This window comes from Mustela putorius, unplaced genomic scaffold, assembly GCF_011764305.1.
Source record: "Mustela putorius furo isolate JIRA1106 unplaced genomic scaffold, ASM1176430v1.1 tig00003863_pilon_pilon_pilon, whole genome shotgun sequence".
NCBI classification, from domain to species: Eukaryota; Metazoa; Chordata; class Mammalia; order Carnivora; family Mustelidae; genus Mustela; species Mustela putorius.
Window position 1 is genome coordinate 18,667,824 of NW_025422015.1, and position 25,714 is coordinate 18,693,537.

A 25,714-nucleotide genomic window follows, 5' to 3' on the forward strand; every position below is an offset into this window, starting at 1 on the left:
TGTGTGTGTGTGTCCGTCCCCATCCCCAGCATACACCTGTTCTTTTGTACCAGCTTTCAAAATGCATTGTTTGACATGTAGGATAAAAATTTTTAAGAACGCAGAAGTAAAACTGAAAATGATTCTAAAAAGAGAAGTGGATTAAATTGTTAAATGATAAATATATCACTGTATATAGTACTTCCATTTAAAAGCATAGCTCCCTGAAATATTTACTGCATCATCGTACTAAATTACATATCCCTAATTACTCTGATTTCTAGTGATGTTAATAACCAGTATTTCTATAGAACTTTATTTGTGTAGTGTCCTATGGCTTCCCTTTGCCAACATACTCAATTTAAATCTGTTTTTTATTTAATATGTTATTTAGGGCTTTATGTCTCACATATGTAAATGGTAATTTATTATACCAGTTCATCTTTATTGTTCCTCCAGCACATTTCTCACTGAAGCATGCTTACTGTTTTTATTTTTATTTTCTGTGCTTTAAGATGGAAATAAAGCTCAAAGATGTGAGATGATTTCATTGTTACTTTACGTATTATATTACTATAAAGTCACCATTAATTTCGGTCAGTGTTTAATAATAGATTCTGATAGAATTTTTAAAGCTGGATAATTTTTTTAGCACTGGTGTGGTATTTGACCCCATATAACTACTTTGAAAAATATTTTTGCTTTTTGAAAAATAATATCACAACAGTTTACCAACTTTAGAACTATATTGTCATATGGTCTTAATGATTGTAGACTTTTTCACCAACTATGTAAAAGCCCTTTGCTTCAAGAAAAAAGCTTAATCTAAGATATACCATTTACTGTCACTGAAAGAAGAGAAGCATTTACAAACATTATATAAATGATGAGTCAGATAAAGGACATGTAATAATCATAATCCACTACTATGTAGCACATCAAAAGGGAATTTTGATTATTTTTTACAATGAGAGAAGGCAGCTGTTTTCATATATTAGCGTTTATATGCCGTAAACTATCATTTATTAGTTGACAAGTTACAGGTTACATTTTGCAGTAAATTAGAAATTCAGACTTCCAAATCTTTCAGAATTAGATCACATTTTTATCCTGATTTCTGAACATTTTTATCCTGATTTTCAAAAAATAAGTAATGAATAATAATCAGACAAGAGACTAGATCATTGCCAAAATTAATTCAAAGTTACAAGATAAATTTACATGTAAAACTTTCTTTGTGAGCTGTTCTTTGTTTTCCTACAAAAGCTATAGTTACAATGTTGTATTTGTTACAGGTGTCATTTCTGGAGGACAGTATTGTATTCAGATAGTCATAGTAAGCTTCTTGTGTTATAGAGCATTGTATTTACTTACAGAAATTTTGCTTCATCATTAGATCAGTATTGTTTTTAAACAGTGCCTTAAGAATAAGTGTTTTTGATGCAATGATAGCTATTCCATTTGGCAAGTGAGGTTACAGCTCTGTTACCCGTGTCACCATGATGTGTGTAAACATGAGTATTATAGGAGTTTTCTGTGCAGTCTCTAAAAAGGAAGGACCTGCTAGTTCTCCAAATGCTGAAGAAATGTGACTGTGAAACATTTTAACTTTCTTAATTGAAAGTCGGAAGTGGGGTCACTTTTAATTTTTACCTGTCTTGAATAACTTTTAAGACCACTCTATTTAAGTTATTAATAATGTCAATTTCACGATAAGCAGATTTGTTTTGGTAAGGCAGATGTACTTTCATACAGTGACGCTTTCATTACCACTGTACTCCTTCCTTGATAAAAATGATTCTGTTCTGTAAACCTTAAAAGCTAAGCATATAAATCCTTACCATTTGTTTTGATCTGCCATGTGACCTGGTTTGCATCGCAGGCAAATATTTTCTCATCCAGTTTTGCATCAGTAACCCAGGAAATTACACTTTGGTTCTGATTTGCCTTTCCTATTACAGGTCAACAAAAATCTCTCCTTTTCTTCAACGTCAGCCTCCTCACAGCAGTCTAAGTTAAAACAGTCAGACATGCTGGCCGCTCATCAGATTCTACCTCAGTCTGGTTTCCCTCAGCCCGGTGAGCCCTTTCTTATTTTGAGTATTCTTTTAAATGTGCAGATGCTATTTTTTATGAATATCCTTTATTTCACTTCAGAAATACAGCTCATAGCTTTGTAATGGTCAGTTTTTGCACTTGAATGATATTCTAGCATCTTTTTTCTTTATAATCACTAAAATTCTTTTAAAAGCAAATTTGAATTTGGTAACTTTAATAGTGGATACTCTAAAGCTCTATTTTATTGAGCAGAAAATAATTTTAAAGTAGCAAAACATGTAAATCTTAAATCTGTGTAATATGAAATCTGATTCACTTTCTCTTCGATAAAGGAGCCATAGTTGATGAATAATCCCATTCTATAACTCATTTCAAGAAAAACCAAGGTAAAATACATTTGAGAAGAAACAGGATACAACCTGCCAGTGATACTATGTTTCTTCAAGGTTGGCAAATTAATAAGCTATGCAAAGAAGCTACTTATAAAAATCTGCATGAATCACTGAGTTGAAACAAACTGTGCAGTTGCAAATTTTTAGGCTAATGTTTTAAATTTATTTGAATAAGATTTTCACAGGATGTCAAAGAAAAAGCATCAAGGTGAGAAATGTATATTTTGGGTAATTAAAGAAGACGATTTCTGCTCATTAAGCTGTATGTTTGCACAGATTTTTTCTACTGAATTCTTTTAGAAAGGTGAGACAGCAGAGAACAAAATTATTATCTTTGACAAAGAGATTATAATGAATTGAGCTTCAAAAGAACAACGTAATTTATTTAGAAATTTGGGAACCATATTACTTTTCTACTTTAAAAGTGTTTGGAGTTATATATGGAAGCTATTTAATATTATTGTATTTTACTGTTGCTGTATAAGTTACACATTACAGTGAGAACATACTTGGATTAAGAATTCTTGTATTCAGTCTTGGCTGTGCCTTTTATTACCGTCATCCCCTTAAATCTTGATTTGAAAGTGGAAATGATGTTTACACTTGATGGTGTTTGAGTTCAAGTCACAACGCACATACGAAAACACTTTGTAAGCATAAGCACCCTCTGCATGTAACATATTTATAAACATGATGAGTGTGCATGCTAGCTTCACACAAACTTTCAATTCCAATTACAAATCACTATAATAACAAAGTTATCCCAAACCTTAGAAATTTTAAATTTCTAATGTTTCAGATGTGTGTGTGCCAGAAGTTGGAACAGCAGCGTTGGTCATTCTTAGGCACAGTAGAGTCACAGTCCATGCCACCCCTTTAGACTCTTACTCTCTGCACCCCATCTAGATACTTGGTTTGCCTTCAGATCATGTCATTTTAATGACCAGGAGGGAGACAACTGGTCTCCACCACTTGATTCCTGCCATCTTCCTGCTGAGGTCTAAAATTCTTCTGGGAACAAATCCAGGATTCCACACTTCAGGATCAAAAGTGTAGAATTGTGTGGTAGAGTTATAATATATTGATTAAAATTCATTCAAGTAGTATCTTAAGTTTGTCAGCAAACAAGGTGAAGATAATAGAAATAAAATTCTTTCCTATTTCATCCACTGAGCCACCCAGGGGCCCCTTCTTTCCTATTTCATAAAGGGAAAAATAAGGATATGTAGGAAGCCTTTTGAAATGGGAGGAAGGATAACCTCTGAAACAGGTAAAGAATAAAGGGAAAGCTAGATATGATAAAGGGAAGTTGTACAAACTTCACCATTGTACATAGGCTTTGGTCCATTGGCCTTTAGCTTTCTGTGGCCATATAGCTCTTAAGTATAGCATTTCTATCATGCACGTTTCTGTGTGTGTGCCCGCTCTCAGAAGCATTACCATCAAACCACGTAATACATGGTAACACTGCTTCACATGACTGTTTTAGTTACTAATATGCTTGACCTCATTTTAAGGCATAGCCTTCCTGTAAAATTTATTGAGATATCACTGTATAGAAAGCTTATAGACGCAGAATATGTAGTCCATTGCAAAATGGCCAAATTAATCGATTTTATTCCTTAAGAAGTTTATCTTTGTGGAAAAGAATCATGTAGTAGAAAACAGATGAACTAGTTTCTACACCTGGCTCCATTTCTACATGACTGTACAATCTTGAGAAATTTTTTTCAGGCCTGTTTTCTTATCCCTACAGATAAATGAGGGCTCTGGATTTAGTGAGTTTCTGTCTTAAAAATTCTTAAAAATTCTGGATTTAGTGAGTTTCTGTCTTAAAAATTCTGTGATTTTAGGGACTCCTGGGTGGCTCAGAGAGTTAAGCATCTGCCTCCAGCTTAGGTCAAGATCCTAGGGTCCTGAGATAGAGCCCCATGTTGGGGGATCTGCTTCTCCCTCTCCCTCTGCATGCCGCTCTCCCTGCTGGTGCTGTCTTTCTCCATCTCTCTCTCTCTCTCTGTCTGTCAAATAAATAAATAAGATCTTAAAAAAAAAATCTGTGATTTCTATTCAGTATTCAAATGAGCTTTTAAAAGGGATAAACAGTTAAACGTTCCTGACTATACAAGAAATCTATTAGAATCTGAAATATAAGAGTCTGTGTATATTAGTATCTGAAATACAAGACTACAAAAACAGGGGGCCTGGTTGGCTTAGCCGGTTAAGCATCAGCTCTTGATTTCTGATCAGGTCATGATCTCAAGATCATGGGATCGAGGCCCCCAACCCTCTCTGCCACTACATGTGTGTGCACTGGTGCTCGCGCATTCTCTCTCTCTCTATCTAAAATAAATAAATAAAATCTTAAAAAATAAAGATTACAAAAACTAATGTAGATGATGTTTAAAAATAAAAATCTTACTTGAAAACCTATGTAAATATTCAAGTCATATCTGTAGATGTTTGGCTTTGTACAGTATAAAGAAAAGCTTTTTATGGGTACCTGGGTGGCTTACTTGGTTAAGTGTCTGTCTTCAGCTCAGGTCATCATCCCCAGATCCTCAGATTGAGCCCCACCAGGATCCCTGCTCAGTGGGGAGGCTCCTTCTCCCTGTCCCTCAGCCCTTCCCACTGCTTGTGCTTTCTCGCTTGTGCTCTCTCTCAAATAAATAAATAAATAAATAAAATCCTTAAAAAAAAAAAAAAAAGAGCGAGAAAGAAAAGCTATTTGACACTGAGCTAATCAGTATGGGCCCCCTGTTAGGAGGCTGAAAAGCACAGGTTGATTTGATATATGTTCTATGTGAGTTTCTGTGCTGGAAGCCTAGATTCCGAGCAATGCAGGTTTATGGTCTGCAGTAACTTCTGTTAACCCTGATTCAGGGTAAGTTCTGGATGATGGAGACTGCTAGAAAAGTAACTTTTTCTTCTTAGGTTGGCATTCCTCAGTTTCTAGAACAGTACCTTTTTCATTCTATAGTCATTTTAAGTCACTGCTTTGTTGAAGGTCCTCTCTTAACGATACGTACTAAATATTACAGTTTCTGCTCTCAAGCAGCCTCCAGTCTGACTGGGGAGAGTGATAAGCATGGAACAAATTATGTCAGCATGTGACAGATTATAAAATCACAGTATAAGAGTGTTACTGGAATCAAGAGGGGTAAAGCAACCAAGAGCTTTCTCAGATTTTTTTTTTTAAGATTTTTGTGTTTATGTGAGAGAGTTCATGCATGTTGCACATGTTGGGGGAGGGGCAGAGGGAGAGAATCTCAAGCAAATTCCCCATTGAACACAGAGCCTGCTGCAAGGCTCCGCTTCAAGACCCATGAGAGTATAACCTGAGCTGAAATCAAGTCAGATGCTCAACCACCTGAGCTACCCAGGCGCCCTGAGCTTTCTCAGATTTTATATGTCCAAACAAAATTCATGCCCCACACCCCTTCTTCTACCTCTGCTTTCCCTCCTACACACAAAGGCTTCCCAATCCCAGCACTCTGACCACATTTACCCAGTTGTTCAGAACTAGGAGCCACTTTTTAGTCCTGTTTTTTCCCCCCACCACTTCTGTACTTACACTCTTGTCTCTTAGCTTATTCTCCCCATAACAACCAAAGTGATTCTTTAAAAAATGAATTAAATCAGGGTGTCTGTGTGCCTTCCTATCACAATTAAAATGATTCTTAGAGTCTTTATCCTGTCTTATAAAACCTTCGAACATCATGCCTCTATCTTCGTTTTGGCCTCACCAGCATCTTGGGGGAGCTGGGTTTCAGGAGGCCATGCCAAGTAAACAAAGAACTAGGTAAACAGACATACCGTTTGATGACAGCTTGACTTGGCTCGGAGTCAGGCTGACTCTTATCTGTAAGAAATTCTGAGGTGGATGTGTTTAGGAAGAACTGAGTCTGTAAAGGTAGATTAGGGTCAAATTGTGTCCTACTGAGTAATTCCCATTTTATTTTCTAGATAAACTAGAGCTGTCCAAACGTATGAGTATGAAAGACATATGATAAAATATGTTTTTAAAAAACATATCTGGTAACTAAGTGAGGGATGGGTTCCAGAGGAAAAAAACTGGATACAACTCTTTTTTTTTAAATAATTTTTTTTATTTTTTTTATAAACATATAATGTATTATTAGCCCCAGGGGTACAGGTCTGTGAATCGACAGCACTCACCATCGCACATACCCTCCCCAATGTCCATAACCCCACCACCCTCTCCCTACCCCCATCCCCCGCCTCACACCCCCCCCCCATCAACCCTAAGTTTGTTTTGTGAGATTAAGAGTCTCTTATGGTTTATCTCCCTCCCGATCCCATCTTGTCTACCCCCCAAACCCCCCATGTTGCATCTCCATTTCCTCATATCAGGGAGATCATATGATAGTTGTCTTTCTCCAATTGACTTATTTCACTAAGCATAATACCCTCTAGTTCCAAAAAAGCTGGATACAACTCTTAAGAGATACTTACTTTAAAGTATTATGAGATACTTTGTGAAGTAAGATTCATTAGGCTATTATCCTGGGTTCTTAATTACAAAGAATCAATCAACTAATCCTATAAATCCAATTAAAGCTAAAACTATAAATCTCTCCCTGAGTAACTTTTATGAGAAAGAAAAGTTTACAGTTCTGTCAGTTATCCTTTAATAAAATGGGGTGGAATAAAAGAAAATTGTAATTTTAACATTTTATGTTAAATTGTAGGCTGTAGCTCATAATACCTCACCATGTAGAGAACATGTAATACTGCATCTCAAAACTGTGTCCATACTTCTTTAATATAATGAAGATCTCTAAAATAGTAACAGCAATTTTTGTTTGTAAAAAAATGATAAAGTGCTTTCATGTACATTCTCTGATCCTCAGTAAAACTTTCTAAGAAATAAGGTAAACATTATAATCATAGAGGGTGGAATCTTTCCAGAGCTTCTAGGACTTTAAAAACTTTTGCTACTCAGCCCCTGTAGCGTGGAAGTGAGAGGACGAGAGCCAGCGAGCCTGACTGGTCAGAGTACCCATAACTAGTGTTGTCTTAAAGCAGGATCTCCTCACTCCTAGCTCACTCCTTCTCATGCTACAGAACCAAACTGCCTACTTCTACAGGAGGGCACAAGTGCAAGAGGTGGAGTGGACTGACCCTCTATGAAGCTGTGCCTGGAGCCACTCCATCATTCCTGGCCCAGGGACCTCCTGCTCTGCCTGTGGTCCCTCTGGCTGTGGGTGTTGTCTGTTGTTACCAGCTTTGGAGGTCTATGATCTACTATAGAGTAATAACCTGAACAGTATGGCCTCTGTGGAACAGGTGCAGGTGTTAAAATTGAGGTGTCAACAAGGTATTTCCTGAGGACTAATGAACTTATATTTTTCCTTGATCTTTAGATATAATTCTGTTTGCTACTTATTGATTTTTTTAAGAGTTTATTTATTTATTTGACAGAGATCACAAGTAGGCAGAGAGGCAAGACAGAGAGAGACAGGGAAGCAGGCTCCCTGCTGAGCAGAGAGCCTGACATGGGGCTCAATCCCAGGACCCTGGGATCATGACCTGAGCCGAAGGCAGAGGCTTAACCCACTGAGCCACTCGGGCGCCCCTAGTTATTGATTTTTTTAAGCTTTGGTTTTTGTGAGACTGTGGTATTTAAGGCCACAGTCAAACCAAGAGGTTCTCTGTAGGAAAATTTTGTTCTGTGATCATTTGTCTGAATCCCAGATCCCCTTGAAATAGCTCAAGGGTTTTTATGGAAGTAAATTTTAAAGTGTAGATTATACATTAAAAAGTAGAATTAATTACTGTTGCAGGGGGAGCAGAAATTAGGAAGTGCTTATTTGTTGGCAGGGGTAGTTGTATCATCTTTGCATGTTTCTATTTGAAAGACAACATGTATCATTTGTATGTACTTAGTAGGTCTTTTCACATTTAGCTGGAAGTTAAATTTACTTCATATTCAGTAGATAAGTTGTCATATAAAATATGAATCATTTTATTAATATGTCTTCATTAATGTAGTTTTATTGCATCTTTTTTTAATTGTGGACTGGGAATTTGATGGGAAAAACAGTGTGACATGGTGTTTTAAAATAATCAATAGCTTCTGTCTTCTCCATATTTTGTTTGTACTTTTCATTATCCCATGTAAACATATATTAAACCTTACAGCCAACCATTTAATCTAACTTTTTTCTCATCCTAAATAGGCAAAGTATTCGATTCAAACATAACCATAAAATGATTCAGATGACTTCGATATTTGTTAAGAGATGTCAGGTTAACTTCTGTGCATCCACATGTTTAATATTTGAAGAACTATATTTTTTCAGTTGACTTTTGTATATCTTTGACAAGTATACACTTAACTCCCTTGACTAGCCATTAAAATTAGGAGCCATTTCCAGTTAAAATTTATTTTTATTGTTTTCAAGATTTCAGTATCTCTTAAGATTTTAATTTTCTTATAGAAAAATATAAAACTTTTGGGATGCCTGGGTGGCTCATTTGGTTAAGCGTCTGCCTTCAGTTCAGGTCATGATCCCAGGGTCCTAGTATGGAGCCCCACAATGGGCTCCCTACTCTGTAGGGAGTCTGCTTCTTCCTCTCCCTCTGCTCTCCCCCCTGCTTGTGCGCACACACGCGCTCTCTCTCTGTCTCTCACAAATAAATAAGTAAAGTCTGAAGGAAAGATGCAAAACTTTTAAAATATTACCACTGAATTCTAAAATGAATCCTGGGTCATAGTTTAACCAGAGATTTTGTGATATCATTATATAACTCATTGTAGAAGGTAGATTATATCTCAGTTGGAAACATGATGCTCCTTGTATTTCAAAGGAAAGGAAAGAAAACATTTTGGCAAAAATTGGGAGTTAGAATGACCGTGAATAAACACAGCTGATGGCAAAAGGGGGTTTCCATTAAGGAAGGTAAAATGAGCTTCAAAGAACTTTCTTTTATTATCAGAATTGGCAGTTTTCTGATAGTATTACTTAATAAACTTTAAACTGTTAATTGAAAAGCACGTTTTGTTCTGATTTCAAACTTCCAGAATTCTAAGATTTTAATTCAGGTGGTGGATGGGTGAAAGGAATCCATTCACTGCCATAGGTAAAGATGTCTACAGAATTGATTTTCTGTAGACAGGTGTCTTTAAATGTGCTTTGTGGTACTTAAAAGAATCAAAAATGTTTTTATTATGCAATTTTTAAGTGCAAGAATTTGTTTTCCAAAACAACCACTTTTCTGAATTCAACACCTGTGCATTATGGTGCAGAAAGCACTGGACCTGGGGTCCGGAAAGGCTGGGGAGTTGGGCCCGAGCCCTAATTGTGCCACTTCCCAGCTGTTATCTTGGCAGACTGCCTTTATCTCTCTAGATAAAGAGAGATATTAGCCCTATTTTCTACTTCATATGAATCTTCTACTTCATAGGATGGTGAGGATCAGAAAAAATATTTTAATACTTCGAAATCCATAAGAAACTGTAGGAATAAAAAACATGAGATTTCCTAGGAGATTCTTTTTATATGTTTTTTTTTTAAGTTTGAAATCATGCAATTTGTATTGTGGTCAAAGGAATGGAGGAAGTCTTACATTAAGACATGATTTAATAAAATGTGTTAAGTGATATTATAGAAAAAAAAACGTGTCATAGAAGCAAACAATGGATCTAGAATTTTCAGAAGCATGCTAAAAAAGACATTAAAATGAAGTAATTTTAAGAGGAAAGTTTTCAAACAAGCATCTCAAACTTAATCCACTGGAACCCACCTAGTTTTTGAAACTTCGGCTTTCCCCATAAGTACCAGTCAACACAAAAGCCCTGGAGATGTGGTACTATTTTCATATTTGGATTTTTCTTAACACTGAGCAAATGATCTTGATTTCATAGATTTTTTTTCTTTAACACATCACTATTTCATATTCCCTTTCCACAGAGACTGAGATTTCATTTGTTACAATTTCTTTGTTGTCTCTTATAATTGGATTCTCTAAAATTCATGTTTGATTTGTACATTCAAGATATATGATGCCATTTTAGTCACCAGTATCAGTATTTTACTAAGTAATTCTCCAGGGATCCAACTTAACCCATTTGTTAAAGATTAAAACTTATCCTCACTTGTAATAGAAGCCCCTGTATTTCCTGAATAATAAATAATACTTGAATTATTAAGGTATTACTGTATTGATAACTTAAAGTATATCCTATATTTATCACTTCCTAATTTAAAATTACTCTGTCAACTCTAGTAAATATTAATGTACTTAATGGTTCTTCATTCACATGGATATGCATTTAGTATTCATGTCCCCATCTAGCTACTAAATTTCTCCTAGTAACCTCTGAAGAGAGAATAGGAATGCAAACTTTTCTCCTCATTCAAATCTCATGATTTGAATGAGCTTAAATTTGTCCACTATTTCCTAGCCAATTATTTTCTAAGAAGCTATTTTACATGATATTTACATATGTATAGGTTTCAACCTTACAATTTTCAGCCCTTTTCCCCATCTGTTAAAAATAGAAAACTTTAAGGTTTTTTTTTTTTTTAGTCACTTTCTCTGTGTGTGGGTGTGTGTTTTGTTTAAGAACCTAAATTAAATTTAGTTGTTGAAGTATATTGTAACATTTGCCAAGTAGGCTAATTTTTAAGGTGAAATAATTATATTAATACTCAGTGAAAAGCAAAATGAAGACAACTGAAAACTCTTTTTTAACTGTAAGAAATTAAAATGAGATCCTATTGATTTATTAAAAATGAAAACTACATAACTTTATCCTAATGCAGCCAGAGTACATGCCAGACCATTGAATTTGCATTTTATAGATATTCTGATGTTTACCTTTTTTGAAACTTTCCAGTTGGTGTATTAACAACTTCTTTATTTTTCTTTTTTTATATTTTGAAGATTTATAGGAGATATTCACATATAGCATCCTTTTTTAAAAGACCACGTGTGAATCTTTTGAAAGCATAGGCAAAGTTAAACAGAGCTGCTGTAGTATGTAGATGGTTCTGAAATATGAAAACCAATTTCAGAAAAGATACTCAGCTGCAAGCTTGTATAGCAAGATGTATGTAAACTAACCACTTTTGTCATATAAGTGGCAGAAACGTAATCATCTTCATGCATGAGCTTTAATTTCCTGAAAAAAGCTCCTGTATTTTACTTTCTTGTCTCATTTCCAATGACATTACCATTTTTCAAGTAGAAACTGTGGACCCATCTTTGACTCCTTATCCTTTCCTCTAATTAGTCTCAAAGGTCTCTCATTTCTTTACTCTAAATCTTTCTTAATTCACCAAGAGTCCTTTTGATATTTATGATCTCTTTCTTATCCTGTTTGTTTTTTTCTAATGTCTGAGTTTTGTGGGTATCATTACATCTTCCTAAATCTCTCTAAGTTCTTTTCTCTGAATTGATGTTTTCCTCTGTGCTCAGTTTTTTCATCTGTTGATGTATGCTATATTTTCTTTCATGGCAGTGTTTTTTCCTTGATGTTTGATGATCCTTGGTATCTGTCTCTTTTTAAAAAGGAAAGACTGGGTACAAATATGATGTCCCTTTTCTGTTGTGTAAATAACTCTGTTCAGTATTTTGTTCACTTTAGCAGACATCTCTTGAGAACTTTGCATTTATGGCTAACACATATTAACTGGCAACTTATATTTAGGGTAAGCAAGCAAGATAAATGAATCCACCTGTCAGGCTATCAGATTCATTGCCAGAATGAGAATAAGGGGACAATAGTGTTCACTGTAGAAGTCTTTACTCTTCCCAAGTGGTATGTTCAATAATATTTTTAGGTACAATTCCCCTGATTTATTTTGTATTTTTAAATCTTTTTTAACTATGGTTAATGCTCAGCAGCATCCATTTTATGTGGAATCTGCAGCCTGTTTGGCCCAAGTGTTTTACATACTAACGTTCAGTTATTTCACCTGGGTTTGGTTTTGTTTTGCCCCCTACCAAATATGCTGTTTCTCTATCCACAAATCCTGACTTTCATGTCCAGATAGATTCTGTATCCACTGTAGCCCATCATAATGTTTTCAGGCAGATGTTTCTAGTCACTTTTCATCTTCTATGAATTTGTTGAAATCTCTGACCTGTTTTATTCAAGCTCACCAGTGACTTTCACATTGCTCATTCCCATGGTCAAATCTTTGTGTTTATCTTACTTGACCTATCAGCAGCACTTGACAGATTCGACGGCTTCTTAATACATTGGTTTCTGGGATACCACATTCTCAGTTTTCCTTTTATCTCATTAGCCCGCACTTTCCATTCTCTTTTGTTGATTCTTCTTCTTTTCTTCCATGTCTTATTAGACAGTTCCACTGCAATCTAATAGACCTGCAGAGTTCAATACAGTAGCCTCTAGACTCATGTAGCCATTGAATACTTAAAATATAGCTAGGGTGACTTGAGAGCTAAATTTTTAATTATATTTCATTTCAGCTTTTAAATATAAATAGCCACATACATTACCATTGGCTATCGTGTTGGACAGCTCAGATTTACAAAGTCTACTTCTATATAAATCTTCATTATCTGACACCGGACTAATCACGTTAAAATGTAAAAAATAGATTACCACTTTTTTTAATTTAATACACATAATGGTTTTAATATCAAAACTTCCTTGAATATAATGTTGAAAATTTCATAGTTTTTCATCATCCTGATTGTAGAAATGTTATTAATAAGCAATGTTGGGGGGGCAGTTGGGTGGCTCGGTCTGTTAAGTGTCCAACTCCTAATTCTGGCTCAGTCATGATCTTAGGGTCATGAGATCAAGCCCTGTGTCAGGCTCCCCACTCAACAGGTGTCTGCTTGAGATTCTCTCCATTACCCTCTGCCCTACTTCCTATACCCTAATACACACATGTTCTCTCTCTCTCTCTCTCTCTCTCTAAAATAAGTAAATGAATCTTTAAAAAAGATAAGCAATATTGATATTAATTTGATTAGGGGGTTCTACAAGTTTCTTATTCTTCCTATTTAAATCAATACACGACATTCTGCTTTTACTTAGCTGAGAGGTCAGGGACACCTGAATTTAAATCCAGATTCTGGGGCTCCTGGGTGGCTCAGTGGATTAAGCCGCTGCCTTCGGCTCAGGTCATGATCTCAGTGTCCTGGGATCGAGCCCCGCATTGGGCTCTTTGCTCAGCGGGAGCCTGTTTCTCTCTCTCTCTCTCTCTCTGCCTGACTCTCCACCGACTTGTGATCTCTCTCTCTGTCAAATAAATAAATAAAATCTTTAAAATAAATAAATAAATAAATCCAGATTCTGTTAGTTATGCTATGACCTGGAGTAAGTTATTTCATTTTAGTGACTTGTCATTTGAAAATAGAAGATGAGAAAGTGTTCACTGCAAGTGAAAGTTTTTAAGTACCAACCTGTGCTTGACTTAAAATGCACTAGAGTTATAGATAGTATCCTTATGACTGTATTCAGAGCTATTTTAGACATTGAGCTTTTTATTTTAAATTTACCTAACTTCCCACTAAATTTTAGAAAAAGAAATAACTAAGTTCTTAGAATTAGATTTAGTAAATGTCTTATGTTAAAATCCAAATTCCTCTAGTACATAAATATTTTTTCAAAATACAATTTCCAGGCATACTGATTAAAGCATTTCTGTAACAAAAGTGATTTTTATTATATAAGTTTAAAGTAGGAGAGGTGGAAATTTCAGCTTCTTTATCAGAATATAATTTACATCAGGATGAAAGCGGTGAATGTTTGTGATTTACTGCTGTGCCTCCAGGGTAAAATGAAACTGTCAGTAATCAATTCCCTCAAAGGTGAAGATTAAAGGAAGAATTACAGCTTGATACGGCTATATCCGGCAAGGGGAGAAGGGCAGGTTATAAAATGGATAAGTTGCTTTTGACCAGGGATAACTTTATTCTTATATAGTTTGAGAATAAGACTAGATATAATGTTAATATCAACCATAAGATGCATTTTACTATTTTTATAATCATAAACCGAAATTGACAGTTTTTTCTATTTTTAAGGCAGTGAAACATACAAAATAATGTTATTATAGGGTATATTTTCATATCTGTAGCTTTTAAAGTAGATTTTTTCATAACTTTTTTTCCTGAAAATAAACTTAATGCATGGTTTTGAAGGAAATAAGTATTCTATAATTTTGATGTCTTTCTTTAAATGTAGATATTATTTTTAGTTTTTCAGTATTACAGTGAATATATCTGCATATCAAAATGTTGTGCCTACCTCTAATGATAAAAATTATTTTTAATTCATGTTTAAAATAAAAGTTCAAATTTGACTCCCCGTTAATCATGCTTGCTCATTCCTTCCCTTGATGTACCTGCACGTGTTCCACATCACTGCTTTTTCAGCCTCCATGTTCTGTGATTCTGGGAAAAGTGATGAATTTTAATACTAATCATTCTTTTATTTACTAACTTCACTCAGCGTGGACACTGCCTATAACCAAGATAGCAGTTCCCCATGTATACTCCCAAGATAGCAGTTCCCCATGTATACTCCCTAAGTAACTTTGAAAAAAAATTAAGTCTATGACAAGACATATTTCAGTTTTTAAACATTTTAGTTTGTGACTACTAAAGCTCTAGAAATTTGGAGGAAGACTCTGGAAATTTGGAGGAGGAGGGCTATCTAACTTAAGTTCTCAGTCACTCCTAGGTTATGCTTTATAAGACTATCTTCAGTATAGCCTTCAGATTTCCCTTAGACTAGCTAAGTGCATACTTTTGCATTTTGTGGTTTAGTCAGTTTGGTCTGGATAGCGAACAGTCTATGATATCATAGAATTTACTGGTAATGTTTTCTGGAAATGAATATCCATCACTTATTGAAAATGTTAACTAACAGTGGAAATTAGGTTTAGAAACCAGTTCTTCTGGTAATAATAGAGATGTCCAGATAATGTTGATTTGTATTTTCCAGAATTTTAAATGTGTGTTTTCAGGAAGCTTTTTCCTTGAATGAAAAGTGAATGAAAATGTAAAGAATCACTCTTTGTGTTGTTCTTAGTCAGCAACTTGCCTACAAGTATGAGAGCAAAGTTGATGACAAATATGGCAACTAAGAAATGACTAAATGGAGTGACTGGTCATATTTTAAAAATAATTTAAGAAGTTTTTACATTGTAAATGTCCAATAAGTAAAAAGTAGAACATTGTGCTAACGTTCTAATTTCAGGCAATTTACTTTTTTCTCAACTTTCTCCCCTGAAAAATATTCAACTGTAATTTTATAAAGAGTAAAAATTGAGAATGGCTTTTTGACTAGCATCCATCTTTTTGAGCTGAACCAGGAAAACTGTATTTTAGCAGAAGCATCTTACTAAAACCTGTTACTCAGTTTAAAAAATAAAAACCTTTATATACTTTATCAAAAACTAATTCATGCAGTTCAGCAACCAGTGTTTACAGAGAGCCTACTATGTGCCAAACTCTGGGAGAAATGGATGATGAAAGACTGCCCTCAGTGCCCTCCCAGTCCAGTTAAAGAATCCGGTAGGCAGAGAAATAGTTACAGTAAACTGGGGCTGAGTTCAGTAGGAGATAAGCATAAAACACTAAGGGAGCACAGATGGGAATCAGTCTGCTTAAATTTATTATTCCTATGAAATGCACTTAGTTTCATGGCCTTGCTTAGAACTCCATGTTGTCTATTCAGTATGGAATAATATTGTCTATTTAAGACTCCTCCAAACCATAGTTTAGAACTACGAGTCTGAATTTTGATGCTGACCTTTTACAAGGCCAGTGTGACACCAGTCACGGTAATAACCTGCATTACTGTACTGTATCCTTCAACGCTGCCTCCCTAGGGTGTGAATAAGTGAGTGAATATTTATAAAGCACTCCAGTTTCTTTCCTATTAATATGTATAACTCTGTGTGTGTGTGTGTGTGTGTGTGTGTCGTATATGCTCGCCCTTCTTGTGAAAAGGAATCAAGTCACATCTCACATCTATTAAGTTTTGTCAAAGCGAAGTAGGTAGTAAGCAGGTGTTGTATTTTGGCCAATTCAGAGTCAATAAAGTTTGGGTGTTTTTGTTTGGTGCAGGGGGTGAATCTCTTGTTTTCTTTTTTTCTTCTCTATTTCTATTTTTGTAGTAACATGAGGCTTGATACTTAATGTCATGTCAGTCTTTTTAATCTGTGTATTTTCAAGTGAAGATTAAACAGAATTGAAAGTAAAACACATTAGTAGCTAATGTTAAAGGTATTTATAAATGCACAGTATAACAGGTAAATTAATCTGCTCAATTTACATGAAACTTAGGGGGAAAAGTTGATATAGCATAATAAGCATATTTTTAAAAGATTACTTCTCTTTGCTTTGAGTTATGGAAAATATCTTCTAAATCATCATGCTTATGTTCAAAATCTAAATTTACTACCTCTCTCTAGAATTTAAATAATATATTTTGTGGCTACACCTGAGAAAATGAGTTCTCTCCTTTGTATGTTCTCAATACCCTAACAGTGTAACAGATGAAAATACTTTTTCCATTATTAAATCTTTTCTTATTTTAACTTTGTTCTTTTGGGGTTTTTTTGTTCTGTTTTTAATTCTAAAGGATATCTTATTCTTACACATGCAGATACTAGGAATGCAAAATTCATTTATACATTTAATAAGTACCCAATAAATACTCTCTTTGTCTCAGGCACTGTTAATCGGTGTTGTATGAATGTATCAGTGAACAAAACAGGTAATCCATATCCTTGTTCAGTCAAAAGAGGCAGACAATAAGCAAATAAGTATAGAATAAATAACAAGCAAAGGAAGGAAGGGAGATAAAGTGAACTCAGGAGTGAGGTTATGTTGATGTTTTAAATAGGGTGGTCAAGGAAAATGTCACAAAGAATCTGACACTTGAGCAGAAGTTTGAAGATAAAAGAAAGCCATGTCACTAAAATTAACAAGTCAGGAAATGACAGATGTTGGCGAGGATGTAGAGAAAGGGGAACCCTCCTACACTGTTGGTGGGAATGCAAGCTGGTGCAACCATTCTGGAAGACAGTATGGAGGTTCCTCAAAAAGTTGAAAATAGAGCTGCCCTATGACTCAGTAATCGCACTGCTGGGTATTTACCCTAAAGGTACAAACATAGTGATCCAAAGGGGCATGTGCACCTGAATGTTTATAGCAGCAATGTCCACAATAGCCAAACTATGGAAAGAACCTAGATGTCCATCAACAGATGAATGAATAAAAAAGATGTGGGGGGCACCTGGGTGGCTCAGTGGGTTAAAGCCTCTGCCTTTGGCTCGGGTCATGATCCCAGGGTCCTGGGATCGAGCCCCACATTGGGCTCTCTGCTCCGTGGAGAGCTTGTTTCTTCCTCTCTCTCTCTCTGCCTGCCTCTCTGCCTACTTGTGATCTTTTTCTGTCAAATAAATAAATAAAATCTTAAAAAAAAAGAAGAAGAAGAAGATGATGCAGTATGTGTGTGTGTATACACACACACACACACACACACACACACACACAATGGAATACTATGCAGCCATCAAAAACCAAAATCTTGCCATTTGCAATGACATGGATGGAACTAGAGGGTATTATGCTAAGCCAAATAAGCCAATCAGAGAAAGACACTTATTATATGATCTCTCTAATATGAGGAATTTGAGAGGCAGGGAGGAGGGTCATGGGGAGCAGGGAGGGAAAAAATGAAACAAGATGGGACCGGGGTGGGAGACAAACCATAAGAGACTCTTAATCTCAGGAAACAAACTGAAGGTTGCTGGGGGGTGGTGGGTGGAGGGCTAGGATGGCTGGGTTATGGACGTTGTGCTATGGTGAGTGCTGTGAATTGTGTAAGACTGATGATTCACAGACCTGTACCCCTAAAGCAAATAATATATTTTATGTTAATTAAATTTAAAAAAAAAAAAGCCATGTCATCTGAGAATAGCATTCCCAACCAATATCTCAAGTCAGAAATATGCTTAGTGTGCAGTTTGAAGAGCAGAGGCCAGTATGGCTAGAGTAAAGGGAATGAGGGGGAAGTAGAAGACTGAGGCCAAAGAAGTAGCAGGGGGCAGATTGCACAGAATCTCATCTAAACAAAGTGCAGAACACTACCTATTCCCTAGTACTGGCATAATTCACAAGAGACATATTTTTTAAAGGCAGAGGGAGGGGAAAGGTATATGGAATCTTATGGTTTGATATTTTCTAAATAAGAAAAATGAGTAAAGTGAACTGGAGACTATATCTGATGTAGTAGAAAATCCTTAGAGAAAGCACTATTTAAACTGATTGTCACCAGATGAGAAAACTAATAATCTATAAGTGTTGGGGGGTTCCTGGGTGGCTGGCTCTGTCAGTTAAGCATCTGCCCTTGGCTTAGGTCATGATCCTGGGGTCCTGGGATCCAGCCTCTCTGTCAGGAATCCCTGCTCAGCAGGGAGTCTGTTTCTCCCTCTGCTTGTGCTCTCTCTCACTTTCTCTCTCAAATAAATAAAATCTTTTAAAAAGAAACAAACAAATAAAAAGTGTTAGGTCATTCCAGCTAGGAAGGTCAGTTAAAAGGTGATTTTACAATTGAGGTGGGAGAATGAGACTGAAGTAAGAGAGATATTAGGTCATTAAGTATTAGAGATTTGGAATGAGAGTGGTAAGGGATAGAGAAGTAGAATTTGAGCATTAACTAAGGCTACTAATGTTGGTGAATAAGTGGATGACTGTCCATTAGCAAAAATAGGGAAATCTAGAAATATTGGGAAAAGGATAATTATATTTTGGATATATTGAGTTCAAGATGCCTGGAAGACATCCAGAGCGAAATCTCTTTTAGCTTGCTCGTTCATTTGGACCTCATTTATTAAATATCCTGTTATGAGTTAGACCCTGTGCTAAGAACTAGACTGTATGCTTTGAAATATGGGTTTGGAGCATAAGTAGATATTAAGGATGTATAGTCCTTGAATCCACAGGAATTAACAAGGTAAGGTGGAAGAAGCTATTAAATGAAAAGAGGCCAAGAGACTAAGAAGCGTTAGGATGACCATGAGATTGAAAGCTTTGCTCACTCCCCAAAGACAGTCAGGGAAAAATTGAGGACACAGACAATTACAAGAAGTTTCTTTTGGTGCTATATGTCTTTTTTTTTTTTTTTTAATTCTTCACTGCAGTAATAAATTTGAGTTTAAAAAGAAATTCTTATTATGATAGTATACATTTTATCTTTTTTGTAGCTGTGCTTGTGATTTTCAAGATTCTATAACATTATTGCTAAAATAATATTAGTGTTAAAGACTTATAGATGCTAAGTTATATTTTAAGGATTAAACACACAATTGAATATTTTGGCTTTGTGTATATAATAAATATGTCACAATTATATGGAAACGTAGCTATTCTCAGATTGAATATCTAGAGCATGTCACAAAGGATATGATTTGGACAGACTTCAGTTTCCTGTTAGAATTTACTGAAGAAATTTGTCCAGTACTAAAAATTGTATGCAGTTTTTGACAATAAATAACTACTGTAGGATTTTGAGTAATTATTGGTTAGCACAATTAAATTATTTGGGCATCAATTTAAAAGTTAAAGATGTACTAACATATATTCATTGGATCAGCGAATTTCATTTTTGATTAATATTTAGGAATAAGTAGCACAGATTATTGGAGCCTGAAAAGACACTCCCAAAATGCATTAGACTTAAAACTGAAGCACAGAAAGACTAAATTATACTCACTTTTGGTAGCAGGGCTAAAACCAGGAGCCATATTGCCTAATCGATGAAGTCCACACCATAGAGTTATTTACTTTTCCCTGCTTACTTTGTGCTTTTTCAGAAGCATTAATTTACCAGTCTCAAATATTAGGAACCCCTTCCCCTCCTTCTCAGTATTCTACCTACTCATTCATGTTTACATACCCTTAATGAGTGGGTCACCACCAATTTCCATAACTAACACAGGAAAGCCTACTGATTTGTGGTTTTGTATATTCACTGTGCTTTACCTCTGTGGTCTGTGTAGGCATCCAGACCTTGTAGACTCAGGGCCCTCAGTGTTTGATGTTTCTGAGTTTGCGAGAATTTTTCCTTAAAATATATGAAGCATATTGTTCAAAGGATGTTCTCTTTCCACAATCTGAAATGTGTACCAAATAAATAGAGGGCTTCCCATAGCATTCTGAACAAGTCCAGTATAAAATAAATATTAACATTTTACTGGGCTAGATGAGGATAAGTCACTTTAAGGTTCACATTTATTAGATGAATATTTAGAAAAATATTTAGAATATGGAATGACTGTACCACTGGGGAATCTGTAGCCTATTTTGCCACAAGATGTTTTTAACTCTCGTTTTCTGCTTTTGTGTATTCAGTCATTCACCAGGCACATGCAACTAAAATGCTGTTTTAGTTTTACAAAATTTACAAAATTGCACTGGCATGCTGGAGATGGGTATATGAATCAGTGGGGTCAAGAGAAGAATACCATAAACTCTTTCCTAGAGGACACAATGTTTGACCTGAGCTTTAAAGAATGTCTAAGAAATAATTAAGCTTGGGAAGAGGTGTAGAAAGGGAGAGAGCTTAGGTACACCCTGACTGGAGTCAAGAGCAGTTGGAGGATGGATGGCAAGGATAAATGAATGGGGATGGTTTTAGTGAGCTGGGCAGTAGCTAGGACCTTGAAGGGATTTGTGTGCCATTTTTAGTTAAGCAGTTTGAGTTAAACACTCAAGGAGGATGGATTTTTTTCCTGAAGATTGAGCTGGAGAATGACAGGATAACAATTTTTCCTTAGAAGAGCTATTCTGGCAGTATGGAATGTCATTGGAAAGCCTGTGGAGCAAGTCAGCAGGTTTGGTTAGGAAGCTATTCTAATAATCCAAATGAGGAAAAGGGGTCCAAGCTAAGGAGTGGGAGAAAGAGGAGCGGACAGGTTTTATCTATCTATCTACCTATCTATCTATGATGTATACACATATCTAAACACACACAGATATATGCCTGTGTGTATATAATTTTTAATACAAATATTTTTAAGGTAAGATTATTTTCACCTCAGGCTGTGTGAAGCAAGCCATTAAGTTTTCTAAAGCAGAACTCATTGTTAGAATGTCTAACCCTTGTCATATAAATATTTAATTATATTACTTACTGCGTTTTATTCCTTTAAAACTTTAGTTCTACATGTATTTAAAGGCTGCTGAAAAAATATACAAATATAGGATATTTTAAACAACAAAGTCAAAATAAATCATGTGTGTGTGTGTATCTTAAACATACATAGCATGCCAAGTATGATTTAAAGTGTTTTTTCCTGTGTTAGTTAACTAATTAATTCTCCCATCAACCTATGAGATACATATTGTTTCCCCTGTACTGAATGAGGAAATGGAGGCATGGAGTGGATAAATAACTTTACCAAAGTCACATAGCTAATAATTGCCAGAGCCGGTCTTCCAAAATATGCAGAGTGGCTCTGGAGTCAGGATATCTTATACTACTGAATTGTCCCTTGAAATGCACTTTTTTTTCCATGGGAAAGAGACAAAAAGTAATAATAGAGAATTGTAAATAACTCATACTTCTGGTTTGGGACAGGAATTTGCCCTGAAAAATATTTTTTTAAAGATTCTCTTTATTTGAGAGAGAGAGTGCACCAGCAGGGTGAAGGACAGAGGGAGAAGCAGACTCCGCAGCAGGGATCCCAATGGCGCTCAACCCCAGAACAGAACTCTGGGATCATGACCTGAGCCAAAGGCTCAACCAGCTGAGCCACCCAGGTGCCCATGCCCTGAAAATTATTATTTCTCAATAAACATAGATTTATTGAGTGAAGCTATCAATGTATTGTAAAATATAAATACATGTTATAGTAGCTATTTATTCCTTTGTGCATTAATTTTGGAGCCCTCTCTTATTTTTAGGAATATACTCCAATAAATCCACAGTTAGGAGGAGAAGTGTTTGGTTTTCATTGACTGTTTTTAAATAATGCTGAGAAATTTTTTTCAGTGAAAACCTAAACCCTGTTTACTCTGCGTGCATGGAAGATTTAGCAATATTCAAAATCATTGAACATATGCTTGCCTCCTATGTAGTCGTTAAATGTCAAATAAGGATCTATAGTCCTTTCCTGAGTGTGTTCTGAAATTTCTTAAAACCATAAGAAAGTTGAAAAAAAAGATAAAACTCCTAAATTTATACCATTTGCTTCTTCCCCTCAAAACTTCATTGGTATATCCACTAAGAATGAGGATATTCTCTATATAATCATAGTACTGTTATCATATCTGGGAAAATTAACAATGATTCTATAATATCTAATAAACAGTTCATATTCAGATTTTCTTAATTGTGTCTAAAATATCTTAAGCAGTTTTTTTGTTTGCATGCTTCTTTTGTTTAGCATCCAATCCAGAGTCACACTTGGTCACTATGTCATTTTAGTCTCATTTAATCTCTGCTAATCTAGACTCCTTTGTTGTTGTTTTTTCATGACACTGACTTTTTTAGAGTCTGGCTGAACCAATTGCCCTGTGGAATATCCAGTGTTTTGTTTTTATCTATTTCACTGTGATTAGGTTCGGGTTAAACTTTCTTTGGCAAGAACACTGTAGTGGTAGAAAGTAAAAAGTAACACGTACTTTTTGGCATCACATCAGGTAGTATGTAATGTCAGATTGTCCTACAACTTATTTGCTAAATTTAATCCTTGATTAACATAGTGAACACTAGGTGCCATTGTAAAAATAAACTTTTCCCTTTGTAATTGCTGGGTATTCTGTGGATCAGTACTTTGAGACCATGTGAATAGCCTGTTCCCCAACAACCTTGCTTAGTGGTTTCAGCAGCCATTGATGATTCTTGCCTGAATTAACTGTTAACCGTGGTTAAGAGATGCAAAATGATGGGTTTCTTTTTTTTTTCTTTCTTTTTAAAGATTTTATTTATTCATTTGAGCAGGAGAAAGAGAAGCAGACTACCCACTGAGCTGGGAGCCCACTGTGGGACTCAGTCCTAGGACCTAGAGATCATAACCTGAGCCAAAGGCAGATGCTTAACCATCTCAGCCACCCGGGTGCCCCAACATGGTCGGTTTCTAATGTTATCATTGCTTCTGCTTCTGTTGGCTGGTGTTTGTCAAGAAGAGCACTTTCTTTGAGTATTGTGAATTTTTTCCCATTCAACTTGTTATACTTCTTTACTATCATTTTCTTTGTGTTGCTGAAATTGTGCACTAATCTGGCAAAGGAGAGCCCCTTCACATCTATTCCTGTATCCTTTGATACAAACCAGTTAGTTTAGAGTATTTCATGCTTGCAGTGTGTCCTCTGTGCATTGTGTACTTTCTCTGCCCTGGATTCAATCATTTCTCCAAGAAGCCCTGGTACTATTTTAATGGAAAATGGAATTTAGAAACTAAAATTTGGGGCTAAGTTGCTATTGGAATAGCATTGCTTCTTAGACATTTATAGCTGGACTATTTAGAAAATCAAGTTTTAAAAAATCATGTATTCATAGAGTGATTTCCAATTTAAATTTTAAATGTTATTATATTGTCTGAAAAACAGTTTTACTTCTTTTGTAGTTATTAAAAATGCTTGCAACCTCTGCACAGACAACTGTATATTTTAAATTTGGCAGGAAAGAACCCTACCTCTTAAAACTGTTTTCTACTGGAATATATTAACTTTTATTTCATTTTTTCCTAGCCAGAAGTAATCAAAGCATAATTCTCTCTGCCTTATATAGAGACTAATGGTGATCTCCAAAACAAATAGGATGCATAGTTATTATAGTGTTGCCTGAAGCAAATGACTCCTAAAATATGTGTCATGAAAGAGAATCAGGGTTCCCCTGTCCCTAGCACAGTGCCTTGTGCTTAGTGAGTAATCATAAACAGTGATGATATATAATGCTGCTGGATATATGTTCTGGCTTTAGAATTTGGCATAAATCCTGCTTTTTTTTTTCTTTTGCAATAAATCTGATCACCGTTGTTCTTTTTTTCTTTCGATCATTGTCTTGAATTTGGGAGAGTTGAGGAAAACTAAAAAATATATAATTCTCCTGTTCAGATCAGTCAAATACAGTGGGCTAAAACGTCATATTCTAGTTTTCTACAAAATAAAATACCTAACCATCTCCCCAAAAACATAAAGTTTTTTCCATTATCTTCTCTAGAGTGTATACTATGTGGAGAATTAGGGAACTTTTCAGATAACATATTTCAATTTTACAGAAAGTTTAGATGCATTACGAAAGGAAATAGTAAATTAACATTTTTCAAAATAGTCATAGAAGATTAACTCAAACATTTTGATAACTAATGCACACAGTTAAGAATTCAGTTAGCACAGGAACTCAGTGGATATGGTATAGATTCCATTTATTCAGTTCAAGAGTTGAAGGCCTTGTGGGTTTTAGGCGTTTGGACTATAGGCATTGTAGATGGAAAGATGAATAAAATCAGGGCCTTACTACAGGAATCAAACACACAAATGGGTCTGGCGTGCTTCTGACTTAGATGCATAGGTTTCCATCACAGTACTGTTGCTCATTGATTGTATGACTTTGGGAATGTTACCCATCTTCTGATTTACTTTCTGGAAGCCACTACTCTTTCCTTCCTTTGAAGTGGAATTACCTTTGTGGTTTGTTAATTAACTCTCTTAAAATCCTTAATAGTCATTGTTTTATTTGTTTTGTGAGGTTTTAATTTAAAAAATGTTCTAATTCTTCCTCTGTCATCAATGGCACTACCAGTTCTAGAAGGTTATTTGGTCATGTTCAGGTTACTTAAATTCCTTATGAGAGTTGCTGGTTTTCTTTTCACGTTCATGGTTTGTGGTCCCAACTATACTAATAGAGGTCCAAGCTGTGGCAAAAAACAAAAACACCCCTCTGCGGAGGCACAGGGATAAGCTTCTCCTCTCAAGTCTCATCAGTTGCAAGTTATAGTCATTTCCCAGTGTCTGGGCCTGGGACTAGATACCTCTAGCTATGTGGGTCCTTTCTCATGTAGGCCCCTTATAGGTCCATTGTGATACCTAGGATCTGCCAGACCCTCAGGATACTACAGACATTAAAATGACAGAGATAGCCAGTTACCCAGAGCATTACAGCTTCTGCAGGCTGAGAGCCCTCAGTGAATTCTGAAAAACCCATTTTTGCATATCCCTTTAGAGGAGACCTGCTTTCCCTGCACAGGTCCTTACTCGGCACCAAGGAGAACAGAGCCCTCCCACACTCATATCCTGTCCCCCCCTAGCCCCATTCA

At 35.6% G+C, this 25,714-nt stretch overlaps 1 protein-coding gene across 7 annotated transcripts in view; it reads left to right on the top strand.

The window, feature by feature from the left end:
* The window catches only part of AHI1 (Abelson helper integration site 1), a 209,126-nt gene that overhangs the window by 94,100 nt on the left and 89,312 nt on the right, over positions 1-25,714 (top strand). For all 7 annotated transcript variants that reach the window (XR_006602343.1, XM_013063988.2, XM_045066330.1 and 4 more), the window contains one exon: positions 1,941-2,058. Coding sequence is in view for 6 of the 7 variants with exons in the window: in XM_013063988.2 (XP_012919442.1) it covers positions 1,941-2,058 (118 nt within the window). In the remaining variant the exon portion in view is untranslated. The remainder of the gene's footprint in view (positions 1-1,940; positions 2,059-25,714) is intronic.